The following is a 19103-nucleotide window of genomic DNA, read 5'->3' as shown; positions in this document are numbered from 1 at the left end:
TTGACACTTGCCTCCTTTTCTGCACCCCCACCCCCATCAGTCCTCTCTCCTTTGCTGGTTTCCCTTCTGCTTGACCTCAAGTGTGACCCTCCCTGGGCTCAGTCCTGGGACCCCTTTTCTCTACCTGCATTCTCTCCGTAGGTAGTAACATCTAGTTCCATGGAATCCTGTCTAAACATTGACCACTCCTAAAGATTTTTTACCAGCTTTGTTCTTGCCATGAACAGCAGGTTAATATATATACTAGATTTGTCCATTCGGTTGTTTTATGGACGTTTCAACGTAAACATGCCTAAAATGCAACTCCTGCTTCTCCCCAAACCTGTTCCACTTTTGGTCTTCCCCTCACAGTAAATGGCACCACCTTTCACCCAACTATGGAGGCCAACATTCAGGCATTGACCTTCATTCTTTCTTTTTCCCCTCTTCCACCATCGCCTCCCCAGCCTGAGCCTCCGTCATATCTCACCAGACAGCCACAGTACCCTCCTCAGTGCTTGTCTTCCCTGCACACATTCTTTGCACAGCAGCCAGGGTGGCCTTTTAAAAACCTAAACCAGATCATGTCACATCTCTGCCCAATCAGAGATAGTGATCTACTTGAGCACTGAAGGAAGCTGGCTGTGCTGGACTTTCTAAGAGGCAGAGGGAGGTTGTCTATGGACCACCTTCCTGGTCCTTTCAGCCTTCTGCTTGGACATGAAGAATTTAGCTTCTGATATGTGCCTTCGTCATATAATGAAGGTATAAATAAAGTGTGATAGACGCTGAGGGGGAGGTATTAATTTTGATGAGAGGAATCAGGCAGGTATTCCTAGAGAAGGAACGTTTCTAGACCTTGAAGGATGAGTAGGTTTGTGTGGCTCTGTGCGCAGGGAAGATGGTGGAAAGCTTCAGGCAGATGCCCTTTTCAGAGAGTACCACGCAGTTTGGGGAGAGGAACCCAAAACACAGGTGGGAGAGGATAGCAGTGGATACTGGGACTTGAAAAAGTAGGTTAATGTCTTTTGAAAGACGTTACAAGCTAAGTTAAGTTTAGAGTTTGGGCAACGGGAAGCTGTTCTTGGAACATTGTACCAAATGGATTTTTCAGTGTTCAGTTCTAACTCGTTAGAATATATTCTCCTTTCTCTCATCTACCTGATAGCAGTGTGGAAAGATTCAGTTGTTAGGGTGATACCTCCTTACTTTAAATCTGATTCTCAGGGGAAGGAAGCCCCTAGGTCTGAAGGTCTGAACCACATAGTAGGATAGAATGCCCCCTCCCTCACCCAGTAGGTACCTCATACTCCAGCTAAGATGGCGGTCAGTGCTTTTGATTGTGAGGAATAAGGTGGGATGTTTTGATTACAAAAGTCGCTAATTCTCATGTGTCTTTTCTTTGAGAAGAGATGGAATGTAATTGCTTCCTATTTTAAGTGATCTTTTTAATTCTCCTATAGGATTAATCACAATGAAAGGTTGGAGTTCCTAGGTGATGCTGTTGTTGAATTTCTGACCAGGTAAGGAGGTTTTTTTCTGCTGTCCCCCAATAATTACATTTTATAAGTAACATACTTACTCTATTACCTTCTTTGTAATTAACTAAATAAGGCATTGAAACACCATGTATTTTGTCCCTTCTGTAGAGCTTTAAAGCCACATGTCTGTGGCTCTTGCCCTGATAACTTGTACTCACTGACGCTGTAATGCACAAGATTACAAGATGAAAGGCTAGTGTCTTTGTCCTGTCAAGTTTATGTTCAAGTTGCCACAGCCACAAGAGATCAGCTTGTCTTGGTCTAGATGCTTCAGAGCTTATATTCAATTTGTAGAGAAAGGGATGATATTTTTAAATGTCATTTCATTTTCTAGGATTTGTCTTTGATCCATTTCTCACTCTTTCCAATCTCAAGGGAAGTAAAACTTACAAGTAATTTTAATGACGAGATTTTGGTATGTGTGTGTGTGTGTGCGCATGTGTGTATGCATGCATTTATAGGTGTTTTCTCCCCAGAAGTGTTTTCATGGCCTTAATTTGGTGGTAGAGGTAGGAAAGTGCATTTTGTGTGTTCATACCCACATCATTTCTCTTTTTTTTTTTTTTTTAAAAGATTTTATTTATTTATTTGACAGAGAGAGACAGCCAGTGAGAGAGGGAACACAAGCAGGGGGAGTGGGAGAGGAAGAAGCAGGCTCCCAGCGGAGGAGCCTGATGTGGGGCTCGATCCCAGAACGCCAGGATCACGCCCTGAGCTGAAGGCAGACGCTTAACGACTGCGCCACCCAGGCGCCCCACATCATTTCTCTTTTAAAGGGAGACAATGCATGCTTCTCTGAGAGCTGTCTTGAGCTATTTGTATTCTCTCTGGGTCATTTCTTTTCCCAAGAAGGACATAATGAGGCAGAGGGGTGGCTCTCCAAGCCTGTCCTCACTGGACACAATAGGACTAAATAAGCTTAGCTGCCCTGATCAACAGTGGATCTTAAAAACTGGTGTGAGATTTAGCAGAGGCTGTTGCTGTCATGGTCCACACTGGCCTTCCATGTGGCCTTCCTCCAAATCCCTACACTTTCCTCATCAACCTGTTCGGCTTTCCTCAGGGCACAAGCAACCATGTGTGCCACTCTTAGTTCTGTGTCTGTCCCTGTCACACCTGTCAAGGATACGCCACCACGCCTGCCCTGCCCAGGCTTCTCTTCAGAGGCCACTCATAACGCAGCCTGAGCAAGGGTATTTGTTTCCAGGCCCGATTTCTGAGTGTCACATAGGTTTGCTCTCAGCAGTACGTGACCAACCCTTTAGGTCTTTGTCGACAGATTTGTCAGAGCAGTCTTTTAACTGAAGTAAATATGAAAATACGAGTGAATGGTGCTGTTTGGGTTTTAGCACATTCAGATATACTGTGCTTACTAGTTAACTTGCAAAGACTTTTAATCAAACCCTTTATTGTAGTTCAGTTCAGGTGGTATCTATTGTGCAGATACTGTGTGCCAGGCCTATTTTTATGACTTGGAGCTACAGACAGAATGTTGTGATGCATATTTATTTATATGTCTTTTTTTTTTTTTTCCAGTGTTCATTTGTACTATTTGTTTCCTAGTCTGGAAGAAGGAGGATTAGCAACTTATCGAACTGCCATTGTTCAGAATCAACACCTTGCCATGTTAGCAAAGGTATGTCAAACGTCTGACGCATTTGTAGTAAAGTCTGACATTTTCTTCTTCAGTCCATCATAATTTTGCATTTGAATAAGTAACTCTTTAGGGTGTATTAAGAGTTTAATATTTTATAGACCTGGAAGGATCTTTTTTTGTTTGGGTTTTAAAGATTCAACCTTATTAGTTCTCTTACCTTTGTGGGTTCACCAGCAGCTAATGAACTCCATGGTGAAGTAACTTGATAACGGAAGAGGAAAAGTTTGACAGATGTGCGTGAACAGAGTTAAACATTTGGGGAAAAGAACAAGAACAGAGCAAAAGAAATGAAACATTTTGTATTTTCCCTTTGTGTAATATTTCTGTATTACATTTGTCTTTAATTTACATTAATAAGTAGCATTATAGCTTTGAATAGAATGTGCCTGCCCATTCATACCCATGAGGGATACTTTATCGATCTTTGAGAATCCCCAAATATCACAAATCCCAGTAATTAAGATTTAGGGTTTAGGCTGTCCAGCTAGCCACATTGACTTTGTTTTTTGACTAAGAGAACCTTTTCTCAGTTTAGATTCATGGCAGACATTTTACTTATTTACACAATCTCATTTGATATTCCTATCTCTGTGCAGTGTCTTACTATAGTAAGTTATAGCAAACAGAACACAGGCACTTGGATTGGCCACCAGGATTCCAGTCCACGCCCCTCTTACAGACAGGGGGGCCATAGACAAATTGTTGTCTCTCCTCCAAGTCTCTGCTTTCCCATCTGCAAAATGGAGGTGGCATCAGCACCTGCCACACAGGGTGGTTTTGAGAATCAAATGAGATTATTGTTTGAGTTTTAATAATTCAGTTTATAAAGTGCTTGGCACAATCCCTGTTTGTAGTAATCACATAAACAAGTAAATAAATTAGTAGGAGTTGGTTGTTTTTATTGCTGCTGCCACTGTTGTCATTATAAATTATTACATTTTATAGACCTCTGGGTTTATTGAATAGTAGAGGAAACTGTGGCTCTTAAATCCCCCAGCACCAGTGATTCACTGGAAAAGCTTTTATGAGTTTTCCTTGATTTTCCTTTAAGCATTTTTATGTTTTTTTCTTCATTTTGATATAAATGTTGGAATTTGATAGAAAAGACTAGATTAAATCTTGTTCTCAATTTGATCTTGCTGAGGTATTAAGTATATTCAAAATGGTTAATTTTAGACTCTGGTTTTTATGTTAGGAAGAGTACATTATTTTATTATAGGTAACATCATCATCATCATAGTGATGGCATTTGAGAATGTAAACAATGACATTCGAAAGCTATAGGCAACAGGTATGCTTGGTTTTAGCAGCTTTACCATGAATGAAATTCCACAACTCTACCTAAAACTGCTGTAGTGTTTAGTCGATTTAATTGTCAAAATGTTTCTTGATAGGGCACATTAAGTGTTCATTAGAAATGCATGTGGGGGGGCGCCTGGGTGGCACAGCGGTTAAGCGTCTGCCTTCGGCTCAGGGCGTGATCCCGGCGTTATGGGATCGAGCCCCATATCAGGCTCCTCTGCTATGAGCCTGCTTCTTCCTCTCCCACTCCCCCTGCTTGTGTTCCCTCTCTCGCTGGCTGTCTCTATCTCTGTTAAATAAATAAATAAAATCTTTAAAAAAAAAAAAAAAAAAAAAAAGAAATGCATGTGAATAAGTAGTTGTCAACCTACTCCCAATTTTTTTTTTCAGTTTAAAATGTAATGGAATTGTATAATTATTTTTCAAATAGTTGTAGGGAAGATATTTACAAGGTGTGGAAAATTGCCATAACAAGAAAACAGAAACTGCTATGTGACACATTAGGTGATGTACAAAGCCATGAGTTATTTTGTCCAGTTTCTCCCTTCAGCTTTCTGTATGATCTTCCTCCACCCCAAGTACTGACATTCCCATAACATTCAACACCATCTGCTCTCGTAGAAGGCAATGGTGGCCTTGCCCTTGGTCTAGACTGGTGGCTCTTAACCACTTGGGAGGGGGGCACTTGACAGAGGATTGCTGAGAATCTTTGGGAGTCAAATGAAAGCTCCAGGTCAGCTCTCCAGACAAATGAACACGTCAACACAAGGACCAGTTGAACACCACTCTCCTTTTTAAAAGTTCCACTAATGCCTACATGAAAAAGTAAAGTTGTAGAGCAAGGATTATGAAGAGTTGGAAAATTCATAGCATTCCAGAATAGTTGTTTGTAATATAAAATATGGCTTGCAGTCTATTCTCAAACAGGGCTCCAGAGATTAGCAAACAATTGGATTTTCCCACTGAAGTTGTGAAACAGATGAAATTTACATATTCTAGCGTAAGCTCTTGCACTTAGGGATCAATTTTTTAAAAGAGGTGTTTTCTGCTGTTGCATTTATGGTTGTCAAAACTCATTTGAATATATTTTGTACTTATGAATTCCTAGCAATACAGAATACTGATAGCATATATGTCTTGTTTTTATTATCTCTGTCTTTTTCCAGTATAAATGGATATGGATATTTTTAACATGCATACTGAGACACACAAAATCTGAGTGTCTTATCTGAGGACTGATGAGACTCATATTGTCCTAGGTTGATCATTGGCTTGTGACTTGTTCCATATTCCATAGCATGTTACAGCTTAGTAAGAATTGAATTATAGGGTAATGGAAATAGATTTATTGCATGCTTATGCAATGTTTGTATTTTTCTCCTTTTATGGAAAGAATTATGATTTCCATTTATTCAGTCTCAGGAGTTTTATTTAAAAAAATCATTCATACTCTAGTTCTCAAAGGACTTGATTTGTATAATACAACAGGGTAAGAAATAAGTAGGTACTGAACTCAGAGTAAAGAGAAAATATGGTTAAGACAGGAAAATGAAGCCAGAGGTAAAGTTACTATATACAAATATATTCATAAGTCCTACACAATTTCCAGATCTTGGCCACAAATTTGGTTCTAAACTTTTCTGAGGCCAAATAAAAAAAGGAAGCATAATTCATTACAAACAGTACTCCCAGAGTCTATAAGATAAATCCAACTCCATTGCTCAGAAGATCTCACTGAGCCTTCAGAAAGATAAGTATAGAGATCTCATAAAGGGGACACAAGTACAAAGATAAAGGGCCACAAAAATCTTTACCAAATTAAAAAAAAAATTTAGAGATATAAGGCATTTTGAAGTCTGCTAAGGGTCCCCATTTATTCTACCGCATAGAAATATGTTCTGTATAGTACAAACACCAATACCACATAACTCGGGAATCATAGAGGTTAGCTTTGGGTTGTATTTGTGTCTCTCTAGACATGTTGGATGAACCCAAAGGCCCATGGTCTTACAGCATAGTCTTTTTCCAGCTTGGTCTAGTGCTTGGTCTGAACTTGGAATTGGACTCAGATCTGATCATTTCTGAACCATCAGAGTTGAAACATTAGAGTTGATAGAAGCCTACTTGGGGAAAGGTTGAGGTTAGTCAGATCCGAACCTTATGTAAGGACTCCTAATGAATGGCAAGCTAAACTCTCTTTTAAGATACGGACACAAGGCCAATTAATTCATAACCATTACTCCTTACCCCCACCAGATGTTGAATTGTTACAGTTAAGATTTTGCCAAATTCTTTCTTACCTGTTGTCATTTTGAATTTTGTAGAAACTTGAACTGGATCGATTTATGCTTTATGCTCACGGACCTGACCTTTGTAGAGAATCAGACCTTCGGCATGCAATGGCTAATTGTTTTGAAGCATTAATAGGTAATTTCTCTTTTTATAATCTAGTTTCTTGCATATTTCAAATGTTTGGAGAGCATATAAAAATCGGTGTGTAGACTAGGGACAAAATTACTTGTTTCCAAAGCATGTGAGGTCCCTAGCATAACACTAAACTTCGTTGTATTGTGGTTGGTGTAGCTCTTCCAGACCAAGCAGTTATGGTTCTTTTCTTGCATTCCTCATGCCTGAATTGGTGTCTGATGTCATGTACGTGCATAGTTAGTATATGCTGAATTGAACTGAAGTGAGTTAGTATGTAGGTGGATTATTTTCCAGATCCAATTCGGGATCACATGCATAAATAAACAGTAAGTAGGTTGCTGGTGAGGCCCTAATACTGTTTTTGGTCACATTTTAAACTGTTTACAAGATTTTCTCATTTAAGCATTTTGAAAACACTGCATCTTTTAAATCCCAGGGCTTGAGTCTGTATGACTATAACTTATTCACTTGAAGCAAGACTGAGGCAGGCACTTTACTTCCTTGCTTTCTTTTTACTGTTACCGGAATATAGTCAGCTGTTGGTACAGGAAAGTTATGAAGAGTTAATTAGCTGGTGATTGCAAGTATGCTTTACAATGAAATGTTACAGTAGATTGACAATTCCTTGATGTTTTTTTTTTTTGAGTAAATGATTGAGTACATTTTATTTTTCAAAGGCCTTTGTACTTCCTTATCAATTTTTCTTCTTCCTTTGAAAATGAATATAAAAGCATCCCATTATAGTTTTGTGCTGATGATGGTAACAAGAGAATGTTTAATAATTATTATCCACAGTCTTTTCACAGCTATGTCTATTTTGCACAAATATGTCTATTTTCAGAGAATTTGTCACATGGAATTACTGTGCTCTGTACACATAATAATTTTGACAGTTAGTGTTATGGTTGGCTCCCGAGCCGGGCAGACGTGATTCAGTTCCTTCTTGCTTTATTTATCAGCTGTCTTCACCAAGTTATTGAATCTCTTTGAGCCTCAGTTTCCCCATCAAAGACATGGAAATAGTGTCACTTATTCACAGAATTGTTATAAGGATCTTAGTATCCAGTCCTGGCAGCATCTAATTCAGAGTTCCATTTCTTCAAATCCTTCCCCAAATCACCTACTATGAATGCAAATCCTATAAATCTTCTGTAATAATCTCTTACTGAGGTGCCTGTGAAGGTAAAGATAAGAATGTGAGAATGCTTTGCACTGCGCCTAGGGCATGAGTGGCCCCCAAACCATGACTACTACTACTATCATCATCAGTATTATTAGCATTATTATTAGTATAACTATAATTTCTGATAAGTAATAAATGTATTTATTCATCGAAAACCCTGGTGTCTAAGTGTCTTAATATTTTAGATTATAAAAAATGCCTTTCTGGGGGCGCCTGGGTAGCACAGCGGTTAAGCGTCTGCCTTCGGCTCAGGGCGTGATCCTGGCGTTATGGGATCGAGCCCCACATCGGGCTCCTCTGCTATGAGCCTGCTTCTTCCTCTCCCACTCCCCCTGCTTGTGTTTCCTCTCTCGCTGGCTGTCTCTATCTCTGTCGAATAAATAAATAAAAAAAAAATCTTTAAAAAAAAAAAATGCCTTTCTGAAGACACATAAAAATATGATTTCAAAAATATATGACTACCTTACTCTGGAGTTATTTGATACCCAATTAAAATGTTATTTGATTTGATACCCAATTTAAATGTTAAATAGTTATTTCAAATTAAAGGAAAAGGTTGTCCTGATTTTTATTTGCAGAAGCCTTCATTGATCTGAACTCAGGTTTTATCAGATTTTTTTATGGTCTGAAACATAAACTATAAATAGAAAGCAAAATAAAACCTAACATGCTCATAAAGCCAGGGTTTGTGCATAGTTCCCTTAGTAAGTTCATACCATACCTCTCATGATAGCTCATATTAGGCCTCTTTTTATTTAATATATGGGTTTTAGATTTTAGTAAATTGAATTTCATATTTCAGTCTAACTTATAATACAAATCCTGGCTAAAAGAGGGAAAATGCTAGCTTTAAAACAATTGCTTCTGGTCTTGTCGATTTTTTTCTGTGAGTGGGTTTTGGCTTGTCTTTTTGCTTTTTATAGAGGTATGTAATTTTCTCTGAATATTAATTCAGCCTTCCTTTTGGCATTCCCATCCTTTTATCTAGGAGCTGTTTACTTGGAGGGAAGCCTGGAGGAAGCCAAACAGTTATTTGGACGCTTACTCTTTAATGATCCGGTATTTATTTTGATTCATTTGATTTTTCTCAGTTATGTATTATTACAGAAGATTTTACACCAATTAGTGATTGTGTTTAAAGAGAATGTAGGAGAAACAAAGTCCCTGAATCTGCCGTAGATGGTAGACTTCAAGTACATCAGAATAGCTTACTTGGCTCTGTTGCAAATGGGAAAGTGTTGTGGACACTTACACAAGGGGCTTGTCTTCTACCTGAAACCCTGTCTCTCCTTGTGGCCACTTACAAATTCCGTAAGAATACTTTGCTTTATTTTGAAGTATCTTGAAGTTAATTAACGATTTTCTGTTTTATAATCGTTGGGTACCTACCCCATGCAGGCTTACTTGAAGCTATCGCCTTTTGGCTTTTCTGTTTATGATTTGTCTTTATGTAAATTATGTAGACTAGATAAATGTATATTTATTTTAGAAAGTCCGTTCATAGGGAGTTTCTGATAGGGCGATGAATAAAGAGTATGGAAGTACTTTTTTTTTTTCTTAAGCAAATTATAGTTTAAGAACAAATGATATATTCTAAAATAGTTTCTGTTGTTACTAAAGTATTAAGCTATTAATATTGCTAGAGCTACCTTTTTAATCCTGCATGTAATAGAGCATACTAGATGCTTTTTGTACCCAAACAAGTCAATTTAACATTTAAAGGGAGAGGCAACTCTGTATTCCAAATTGAAATGTCATTATAATTGAATGACATAGCCCTCGTGGAGCGATAAAAAACATAGGAAGCCAGTGTTTTAAGCCTTTCTGAAACCTTCAGCTTAAGTGGCTGTCAGATGTTATTACTGTATTACTTAGGATAGTTTAAAAAAAAGAATTAGTAGTTTTGAAAAATGTGACCTGGATGATGTTCATATCTGAGGATTTGATTTTTTATATTTGTTTTTATAGAGATCTGTGATGATTTTATGTGTGCGAATTCTCTCCTGATGGGAAAGTTATCTACAGATGTTCCATGTCCCCCATTTTGTCCTACACATATAAATGAGTGTGCATCTTGATTTATATCTGTAGCAGATGGCATGTATTTTAAGTCTTCTTCTCAAATCTTAAAATATTTTTGTTCTGGCCTTTATCTTTTGTTGGCAATTTCAGCAACCTCTTTACTTTTTTCCTCCCTCCAGTCTTGCCTTAAACTGGTCCCCCTACCTTCCCAACCCCCCTCCCCCTTCTCCCATCTTACCTGCATCCCCCCCATCCATTCTGTGTTCTTCTTTTCCTAAATCATATGCAGTTATACACTGTGTGTTCTTAATTGCACCAGTTTTTGTTTATATTCTTTTCTCTCTTTAAACTGCTTTTCTCCCACTTGTCTACTTAGCAAGCTTATCTTATATTTCCAGTAGCGAGTGCAATGCTGGCAAGTGCAGTGTTTAATAAATATTTGTTAAAGGAATGAAATGAATAAGTGACTAAATGAAAAAGCAGAGTCTGAACATGATCTTACAAATGGGACGGCTGAGATTCAGAATTCGTTTTAGTGTGTCTTTTATGAAACTGAACAGTGCTTAGTAATATATGGTCTTTCCATTTCAGCGTTTTCAAGTGCACACACTAGGACATTCTCACACATTTGACATCTCCATATTGGTTTGCATCTATTAGGTGTGGCACGTCAGAGACACTGGTGAACCGTTGAACTTTTTTTTGAGTAATGGCAGTGTGAAAGTCTGATCAGCCACAGGCAGCCAGACGCAAACCTGTAGGCCCACAAAGTCAGATTGGTTGAACCCATATAGTGAGGGAGGCTCGAGTCTTTTCTGAGGCCAGGGCTGGTGCTGGCTTGTTCTAAGGAGGGGCCAGGGAAGCAGGGATCAGTTCTTGATTGCTTTCTTTTTCTGAGGCTGGATTAGAAGAAGGCAGGGATTAATTTGGGATTGGGTGCTGTCAGGAACCAAGGGCAGGTTAGCAAAAGTGTCCCCAGTAATCTTTAGAGGATAAGACATAGCAAAGCGGGTCAGAGGGCGACATTGGCAGGAGAGCAGTAGTCCCTCAAAGAGATGATCTGTTCTGACATTTTACAGCTGCTGTAAGACCTTGAGGGAAACCGTTGCCTGCTAACTTTGCAGCAGGCTTTATCTGTGTCATCCCCCCAGCCTGGTTCACAGCAGGGCTGTTTTTGGCTTCTCAGCCTGGTCTGCTGTTCTATTCACTCTTTCAGCCCAGACTGTTTTTCCTGGTTCCAGGTTTTCATCTTTGTGTAACCCTTCATGGTTTCCCAGTACCTTCAGATCCATTGTTGCAATTTGATCATCCCAATGGGCCTCTTAGAAAGATAGGGAGATATTACTGTGTAATCTTTCATATTTTCCCACTCCCTCCCCACCCCCTTTTGGTCTTTACATATCTGTCGCAGTATCTCCAACCCTGGCCTTTCTCTGGAGCTCCAGATATTGGAATAAGTGTCTTTTCAAATGGCTCCTGGGCAGCTTCACACGAGTGTTCCCCAGACACCTCATTTCAACATTTTTAGCATTTCAACTCATCACCTAACACCAAAATATATTTCACCTCCCTTGCTTTTATCATCTAAACCCAAACCGTAGGAACGTCTTTTGTCCTGAAGCTTTTTTCTTCCCATCTCCATTCAGTTGCAAACTCCTATCACTTCTGTCCTTAGTATCTCTTGAATTGGTCACTTTTGGCCATCCTGTTGCTTTAGTGTTTGCCCTCCTCATCTCTCATATGAAATACTGAACTGGTTGTGATTCCCCAAGACTGCAGTCTCTCATTCATAACTACATTTAGTGTTGTCTTGTTTTTAATGCATGGATTTGATTATGGTCTTTGATTTCTTTACTGTCTGCCAAAGTCTGTGTTATACAACAGAGCATTTAATAGTTTTAATAATCTGACTCCCATCTATTTTTTGTCTCCCATCTTCTCACTCTCCATTTGTGCCATTCTAGGAATTCCCTTTTTTAATTAAATTTTTTTTAAGACTTGATTTTTTTAGAGCAGTTTTAGGTTAACAGCCAGATTCAGAGTAAAAATTTCCCATATACCCCCTGCCCCCACACGTTCATAGCCTCTCCCATTTTATCAACATCACCCATCAGAATGGTACATTTATTACAATTGATGAACCTAAATCATCACTCAAAGTCCATAGTTTACCCTGTACATTCTGTGGGTTTGGACAAATGTATGATGCCGTGTATCTGTTATAATATCATATAGAGATTTCACTGCCCTGAAATCCTCTGTGTTCTGCCTATTAGGAGTTAACTTTTTGTGCCTATGTTCTTTGAGACATACTATTTGTACATTTATGGTGTTCTGGTTTTGATTCCCTCCCCCTGCTGATTTGCCAAATTCCTCATGTTCTTCAGGGTACATCTGAAGAGTTACCTCTTTTTTTAAAGCTTTATCTAACACGCCCCAAGCAGAATTTTCCTTGCATTTAGTATATATTGCTATTATAGAACCTCTCCCAGTTCATTAAATTGTACTTACCTTCATTTTTCTCCACTATGCTCCTTTGAGGACAGGAATGGTATCTCATTTGTCTTAGTAAGCTGATGCATAGTATGTATTCAATAAAAATAAGGATGAGGAGAAAAGAAGAACCCTCGTGCACTGTTGGTAGGAATGCAAACTGGCACAGCTACTGTGAAAAACAATATAGAGGGTCCTCAGAAAGTCAAAAATAGATCTACCCTATGATCCAGTAATCACACTACTGGGTATTTACCCCCAAAATACAAAAACACTAATTCTAAAGGACACATCCTAAAAGACACATCCCTAGGTTTATTGCAGCATTCTTTACAATAGCCAAACCATGGAAGCAGCCCACGTGTCCATCAACAGATGAATGGATGAAGAATACACACACACACACACACACACACACACACACACAGAGGAATATTATTTAGCCATTAAAAAAATGAAATCTTGCCGTTTACAACAACATAGATGGAACCAGAGAGATAAGGCTAAGCAAAATAGGTCAGTCTGAGAAAAATAAATACCATATAATCTCTCACTCATGTGTGGAATTTAAGAAACAAAACAAATGAGCAAAGGAAAATAAAAAGAAAGACAAACTAAGAAATAGACTCTTAACTATAGAGGACAAACTGAGTTACCAGAGGGGAGGTGGGTGGAGGGATGGGTCAAATAGGTGATAGGGATTAAAGAGTACACTTATCATGATGAAAGAAATAAAATAAGGGAAAAAAAAGTTGCATTAATAAATGTCCCAACAGTCAATGAACATTTTCCAGAACACACTGAAGGTAGAGGTTTTGCCTTGAGCTAATAAATGCTAGAGCTGGGATTCCAATCTGGATTTTTTACAGGATATTTCCTCTGGCACCAAGGTGTGGCAGAACCTGAACTCTGAGTGGAGTAGATGAAAGGAAATGGAGGCGTTGAAATAATCAAGTTGTGAGGGGTTAAGCCGTTACACACATAAGACGACATCTAAGGAGAAATCATAGTGTTACTGAGTGAAAAACGTTGAAGGGAGAAAGAGGAATCAAGTTGCTGAGAATTTTGGATTTTGGAGATCGGAGTTGGTTGGAAGAGATGTTTATTGTACCTGTTGATATGATCAACATTAGTAGTAGCATCTTCTGTGTGCCAGCACTGGGTTCACTGCTTTGAGGAGGAAAAAAGCACAAGAGAACATGAGAAAGTTGCGAGAAGGGAGTGACACCCAGCGTAATTCACACTACGGAGAATTCAAGGGAAAGGTTACTGAATTGGTTAAGAGAAGCTCTCTAAAGTGCCTTAAAAGAACAGTTTGATATTTAAGCTTTTTTTTTTTTTTTAATATTGGCCAAAAAACCCCAAAACCCTCTAAAAGTGCGATGCAAGTTGTCCAAAAATATTGGGTATTTTATTTCATTTTGTCATCATGTGTTTCACAGTGATGATAAATATTCCTATACTTCTTCCCCCCCAAGTTTTTTAAAAATATTTTTTCCCTCTTTTAAAAAATCTTTTTTACTTGTTTGAAAAACCTAACATCGAGGCCAGAAAGTAGATTCAGTCAGAGGCTCCCTAGAGTCTAAAACTGAAGAAAAAACACTTTAATCCTGAGGAAGTTCTAATTATAACTGCCTCTGGATTTAGCTCAGTGGATAAAATAAGGTACTGGGTTTCTCCATAAAATTTGCTCATTTCCATATTTCAAGGAAACATTTGTAGTGACCTGCAGTAAAAGTGTGGTTTTATAGATCTGAGAGTTTAGGAACTAGATTTGGATGTTTTCCACCCCATTTTAAAGCAGCTCAAATGCTAATGAATGAGTGCCTAAAATAAAAGACATCTGAGATGAGTTTTAATTACAAAAGGCAGAGCTGATGCACATTTCTGGGGAATGGTAAACTAAAAAATATGATTAAAACAGCAACTTAATCCCATGTATTAGGTTAAGCAAATGTGTAACTGAGTTTTAAAAGGTATCTTTGACTTCTAGGGGTGGAGGTGGCTCTTTTCCTCCCCAGCTTAATAAGCTAATTAGAGTCACTACAGGCAGTTTGAGTGGTGAATACACTTTAAAAAAAATTAGTTTGCTAGCACTATTGAATTTGCAATAAGTGGAGTCAGCATCTGAAATAGTTCACTATTTCAAATAATGGCATTTTATTTAGTGCTCCAGAGTGTGTTAAATGGCTCCCTGGAGCATTAAAGGCATCACTCTATTTTCCAGGACCTGCGCGAAGTCTGGCTCAATTATCCTCTCCACCCACTCCAAGTAAGTGTGACCTTCCTGTCTGCAGTGAGCTTTATAGCTCCAGGTAGTCATGTTACTTTAGTTTGCCTGTTGTTCCCTCCTGCTTTTATCAACCTTTGATTCCCTTCAGTGACATTATGACTTTAAGCTGGGGTGTCAGGCAGAACTGGAAAACTTCGGAATAAATAGTAAAATGAACCCATGTGTTGCATTTATGCTCTGGGGTGGAGTGGGGGAAGCACTGGGGGTCATCTTCCCTCACAAGGCAGGAAGAACTACTTATGTGGTTGTAGTGTGGTGCCCTCTCTCCCCCAAAAATGTGATATTCAAAGCTTAATATGTCAATTCGAGTGTATCTCCCTGGCTGCTATTATAGAGAAAATAATGTGGAAGCAAGTGTGTGCTTAGTCAAAAGAACAAATACTAAATTAACGTTGCTAAATTGTAACCTAATTTAGATCTTGGACATTGAAGGGGTGCCTGGGTGGCTCAGTCATTAAGCATCTGCCTTCAGCTCAGGGCGTGATCCTGGTGTTCTGGGATCGAGCCCCACGTCAGGCTCCTCTGCTGGGAGCCTGCTTCTTCCTCTCCCACTCCCCCTGCTTGTGTTCCCTCTCTCGCTGGCTGTCTCTCTCTGTCAAATAAATAAATAAAATCTTTTAAAAAAAAAAAAGATCTTGGAAATGGAAGGTTTTCAGTTTCAACTCAGATTGCTTAAAACATACTGTAAATTAAAATTTTAGTACCATGTGATGACTTTTTACTCAGGATTTTGCTATTTAAAAGATCTATATGTGGTGACACCCTTTTCCCCAGTTGGTTTAAAAATTCTTTGTATTCTTTCCTTTTATTTCTATTTTACTTGGAGACATATATATGTATACATATGTATACATATATATATATTCTCATATACATATTTTATATGTGCATGTATGTGTATGTACATTATACATATATAAGAATCACTAGTGGCTAAACTCTTAATGAGAGGCTTTACAGTAATAAATGGCATTAATTCAAAGAACTTTAGAAACATTAGTATTAAATTGTCCAAAGTTGTTGAAAATGTTCACTTTATTCTTTTCATATTTGCTGTATGCTCTCACTTTTGCATTGAGTTGTTCAAGGCTTATTGTTATATGGAGCACCTGCTTAGTGGTACAGAAATCTCCAGTGTAAGCTGAATCCAACTATAATCATGTTCATTTGCCAAAATAGGCTGGTCCCTAGAAGACACACAGAGGTCATATTCCTCTAATTCAGTGGTTCTCAGAGGGCAGTCTCCATACCAGCAGCATCTGCCTCTCCTGGGAACTTGCCTGACAAGCAGATTCTCAGTCCTCACTCCAGACATACTGAATCAGAAATGCTGGGGGTAGGGCCCGGCCATTTTGATGTAGTAGGCCCTACCAGGGTTCTGATGAACGTGAAAGTTTAGAACCACTGCATTACTAGATGCACACATTCTGCACCAGCAGTTCTTCACTTTGCCTCTTCCTTGGAGAGTTAGTATAATACGTGGGATTTTGAACTATCTGTGTACAGTACTTGGCCTTGAAATTTGATAGAAGATTGGAAAATATTATTTGAGCCTTCTTTAAATATTAGGTTTGTTTGCCATTCTAAGGGATGAGAAAGAAGCTTCCGTGTTTTATTGGCATTTCAGAAATTTCTGCCCATGGGAGAAGGAATTTTACAAAACACTATCCTAGAATTGATAATTACTCTTGTAACCAAAAACTGCACATGATTTTTATTTATTTTTCTTTTCCTGCAGTTACAAGAGCCGAATACTGATCGACAACTTATTGAGACTTCTCCAGTTCTGCAGAAACTTACTGAGTTTGAAGAAGCAATTGGAGTCATTTTTACTCATGTTCGACTTCTGGCAAGAGCATTCACATTGAGAACTGTGGGATTTAACCATCTGACCCTGTAAGTGAGATTTAACTGTGTAATCCCAGTGTGACCATTTAGACAGGCATTCCCAAACCTTTACTGCTTGCCTTTCAAAGGAATTGGGATTTCAAGCATATTTCTAGGAAAGTCACATCATGAGATGGGGGAGTAGCCAGACGCTGGTATGGATCAGGGGATAGGTTCCAATCCAGTATTTTTGGTTTCATTGTCATGCATCTTATTTCTTCATAAAGTGTAAGAGAAGCGTGAAGGAAGTAAAAATTTTATCTGTAAAGGGACAGATATTAAGTATTTTAGGCTTTACAGGCCATGTGGTCTCTGTTACAGTGATTCGACTCTGCTCTAGTAGGATAAAAGCAGCCACAGAGAAAATGTAAATGAATGGGCATGGCTCTGTCCCAATTAAACTTGCAAAAACAGACCGTGGGCTGAAATTGGCCCTCTGTCCTAGCTCTAGATGAATGATTTGGAGATGAGCTAATATAATAATTAGGAAAATAACCAAAATGTTATTTCTTTGCCTGTTGTTTTTTATTTAGTTCTTGGCTTCTCTCCCCCAAATCAAATATTCACAGCTCTCTTTAAAGTGTAGAGATTTAGGATTCTTGTCATAGATTTTTTTTTTTTTTAGTGTCCTTTAACTGGATTCCAGATTTGAATGATAAGAGTGTATATATCAGTAAAGAAGTAAAGATTTAACAAAGAAAATTCTTGGACTGTTTTGCTTTGTTTTATCTATGCAAGATTGTTTTCTATATATTATTTTTCAACCGATACTGCTTAACTTCTGACCAAGCACTATTTACCAGTCTTCATTTACCAGTTTCTTCATCCTTAGATAGTAGTCCCTGTACTCTTCTTTGAAACTCAATCTATGTTGACTCAAGTCTCTTCTCAATTGAGGGGCCTTAGGGACTTGTATCTAGTTTTGTGCTTTAAAGCAAGGTGAACACATTGCCTTTTAAAACCGTGCCTTTTTAAAAATTCTGTTTCTTTTTTTTTAATATACAAATGCTTATTGATCTCTTTGCATTGATGTTGTTTTTTCCAGAGGCCACAATCAGAGGATGGAATTCCTAGGTGACTCCATAATGCAACTGGTAGCCACCGAGTACTTATTTATTCATTTCCCAGATCATCATGAAGGACACTTAACTGTGAGTTTGTGTTAAATCATTCCCTTCAGTCAGATTACTGTATAATAGAGTGAAGATTAGAGGAGTCAGATATATATTTATGTAATTGATTACTTAGTTCTTGACTTTAGCATATCATATGGTTTTGTTCATTTCATTATGCAAATTGTATACAAAGCAGTATATGAGAAGAACTTGTTTAATACTCCTTCATTTAATGATTACCTACTCTGTGCAAGACATTGAATTGAGCTAGGCTTCATGGGAAGAGCAAATATTAGTTGACACCTATCCATAAGGAATTTAAAAACTATTAGCAAAAATGAAAAGTGTAAGTAAATAGCTACAAATTCTCTGTGTGTGTGTGTGTGTATACAGTATGTGTGTGTGTGTGTGTTATGTGTGCATGCGTACAATACACGTGCACTGTGAGAAGTATAAGTAGGTCATTGTAACTACAGAAGAGAAGAACCACGTGAAATAGTATGAAGAGGCATAGGTAAACTGATGCACTTGTGCTGTTTAGGAAAAGATAAGATTTCTTTTAGCTGTGGATTTCCATGAAGGCTTCATGGATATGATGATGTTTGAGCCTTTAAAGATGAGTAGGATTTGGCCACTAGGAGTTAATGGGAAGAAATTTCTATGCAAAGACTTGCCACACATTGGGCCTACTGAAACAAAGGCATAATATGAAAAACCAGAAGATAGAGAGACAGTAGGGAATCAGTTTGGCTGGATCCAGGGCAGAGTTGAAAGGGACTCAGAAAGACAAGGTTTGACTTATGAACAAAGTGAAACAGTCCCCATTTCTCTCACTTTTGTTTCATTTTTATAAAATTGTATTGAGCTTTTCTATTTGTTGCATACTGTTTGTACTCGGAAACTGATCAATAATACAGCCAGAATGGTGAACAAAGCATATCTAGCCAGTTGTGATGATCTCTCAAGGCGCAAGAATAACCTTGGAGAAGACCCTCTAGAGTTGGGCATTGAGAAAGCAAATACTTTCCTGGGCCAAGAAAAATAGTAGTGTGCTCTAAGATACTTTGTTCGTGTAGCCTTCCTTTTTTATTATACTTGAAGCAAATAATAAGTCTTTCACACTTTGCATCTCTATGATTTTTATGCATGTTTTGCTTTGAGTAGAATTGGATCTTATCTCTGCAACTGTGAACCCTGGAAATAG

General features: G+C 38.3%; 1 protein-coding gene across 16 annotated transcripts in view; it reads left to right on the top strand.

Moving 5' to 3' along the window:
• DROSHA (drosha ribonuclease III) overlaps window positions 1–19103 on the top strand; it is a 117165-nt gene that overhangs the window by 81276 nt on the left and 16786 nt on the right. For 14 of the 16 annotated variants that reach the window (XM_026506737.4, XM_026506742.4, XM_026506738.4 and 11 more), the window contains 7 exons: window positions 1443–1502; window positions 3057–3156; window positions 6804–6906; window positions 9078–9148; window positions 14832–14876; window positions 16636–16793; window positions 17830–17935. In XM_026506737.4, the coding sequence (XP_026362522.1) occupies window positions 1443–1502; window positions 3057–3156; window positions 6804–6906; window positions 9078–9148; window positions 14832–14876; window positions 16636–16793; window positions 17830–17935 (643 nt within the window). The remainder of the gene's footprint in view (window positions 1–1442; window positions 1503–3056; window positions 3157–6803; window positions 6907–9077; window positions 9149–14831; window positions 14877–16635; window positions 16794–17829; window positions 17936–19103) is intronic. The other 2 variants (XM_048224334.2, XM_026506740.4) reach the window with 1 other exon arrangement.

This window comes from Ursus arctos, unplaced genomic scaffold (genome assembly GCF_023065955.2).
Source record: "Ursus arctos isolate Adak ecotype North America unplaced genomic scaffold, UrsArc2.0 scaffold_15, whole genome shotgun sequence".
NCBI lineage: Eukaryota > Metazoa > Chordata > Mammalia > Carnivora > Ursidae > Ursus > Ursus arctos.
The sequence above is the reverse complement of the archived record's forward strand: the minus strand, read 5'-3'. Positions and strand labels throughout refer to the sequence as shown.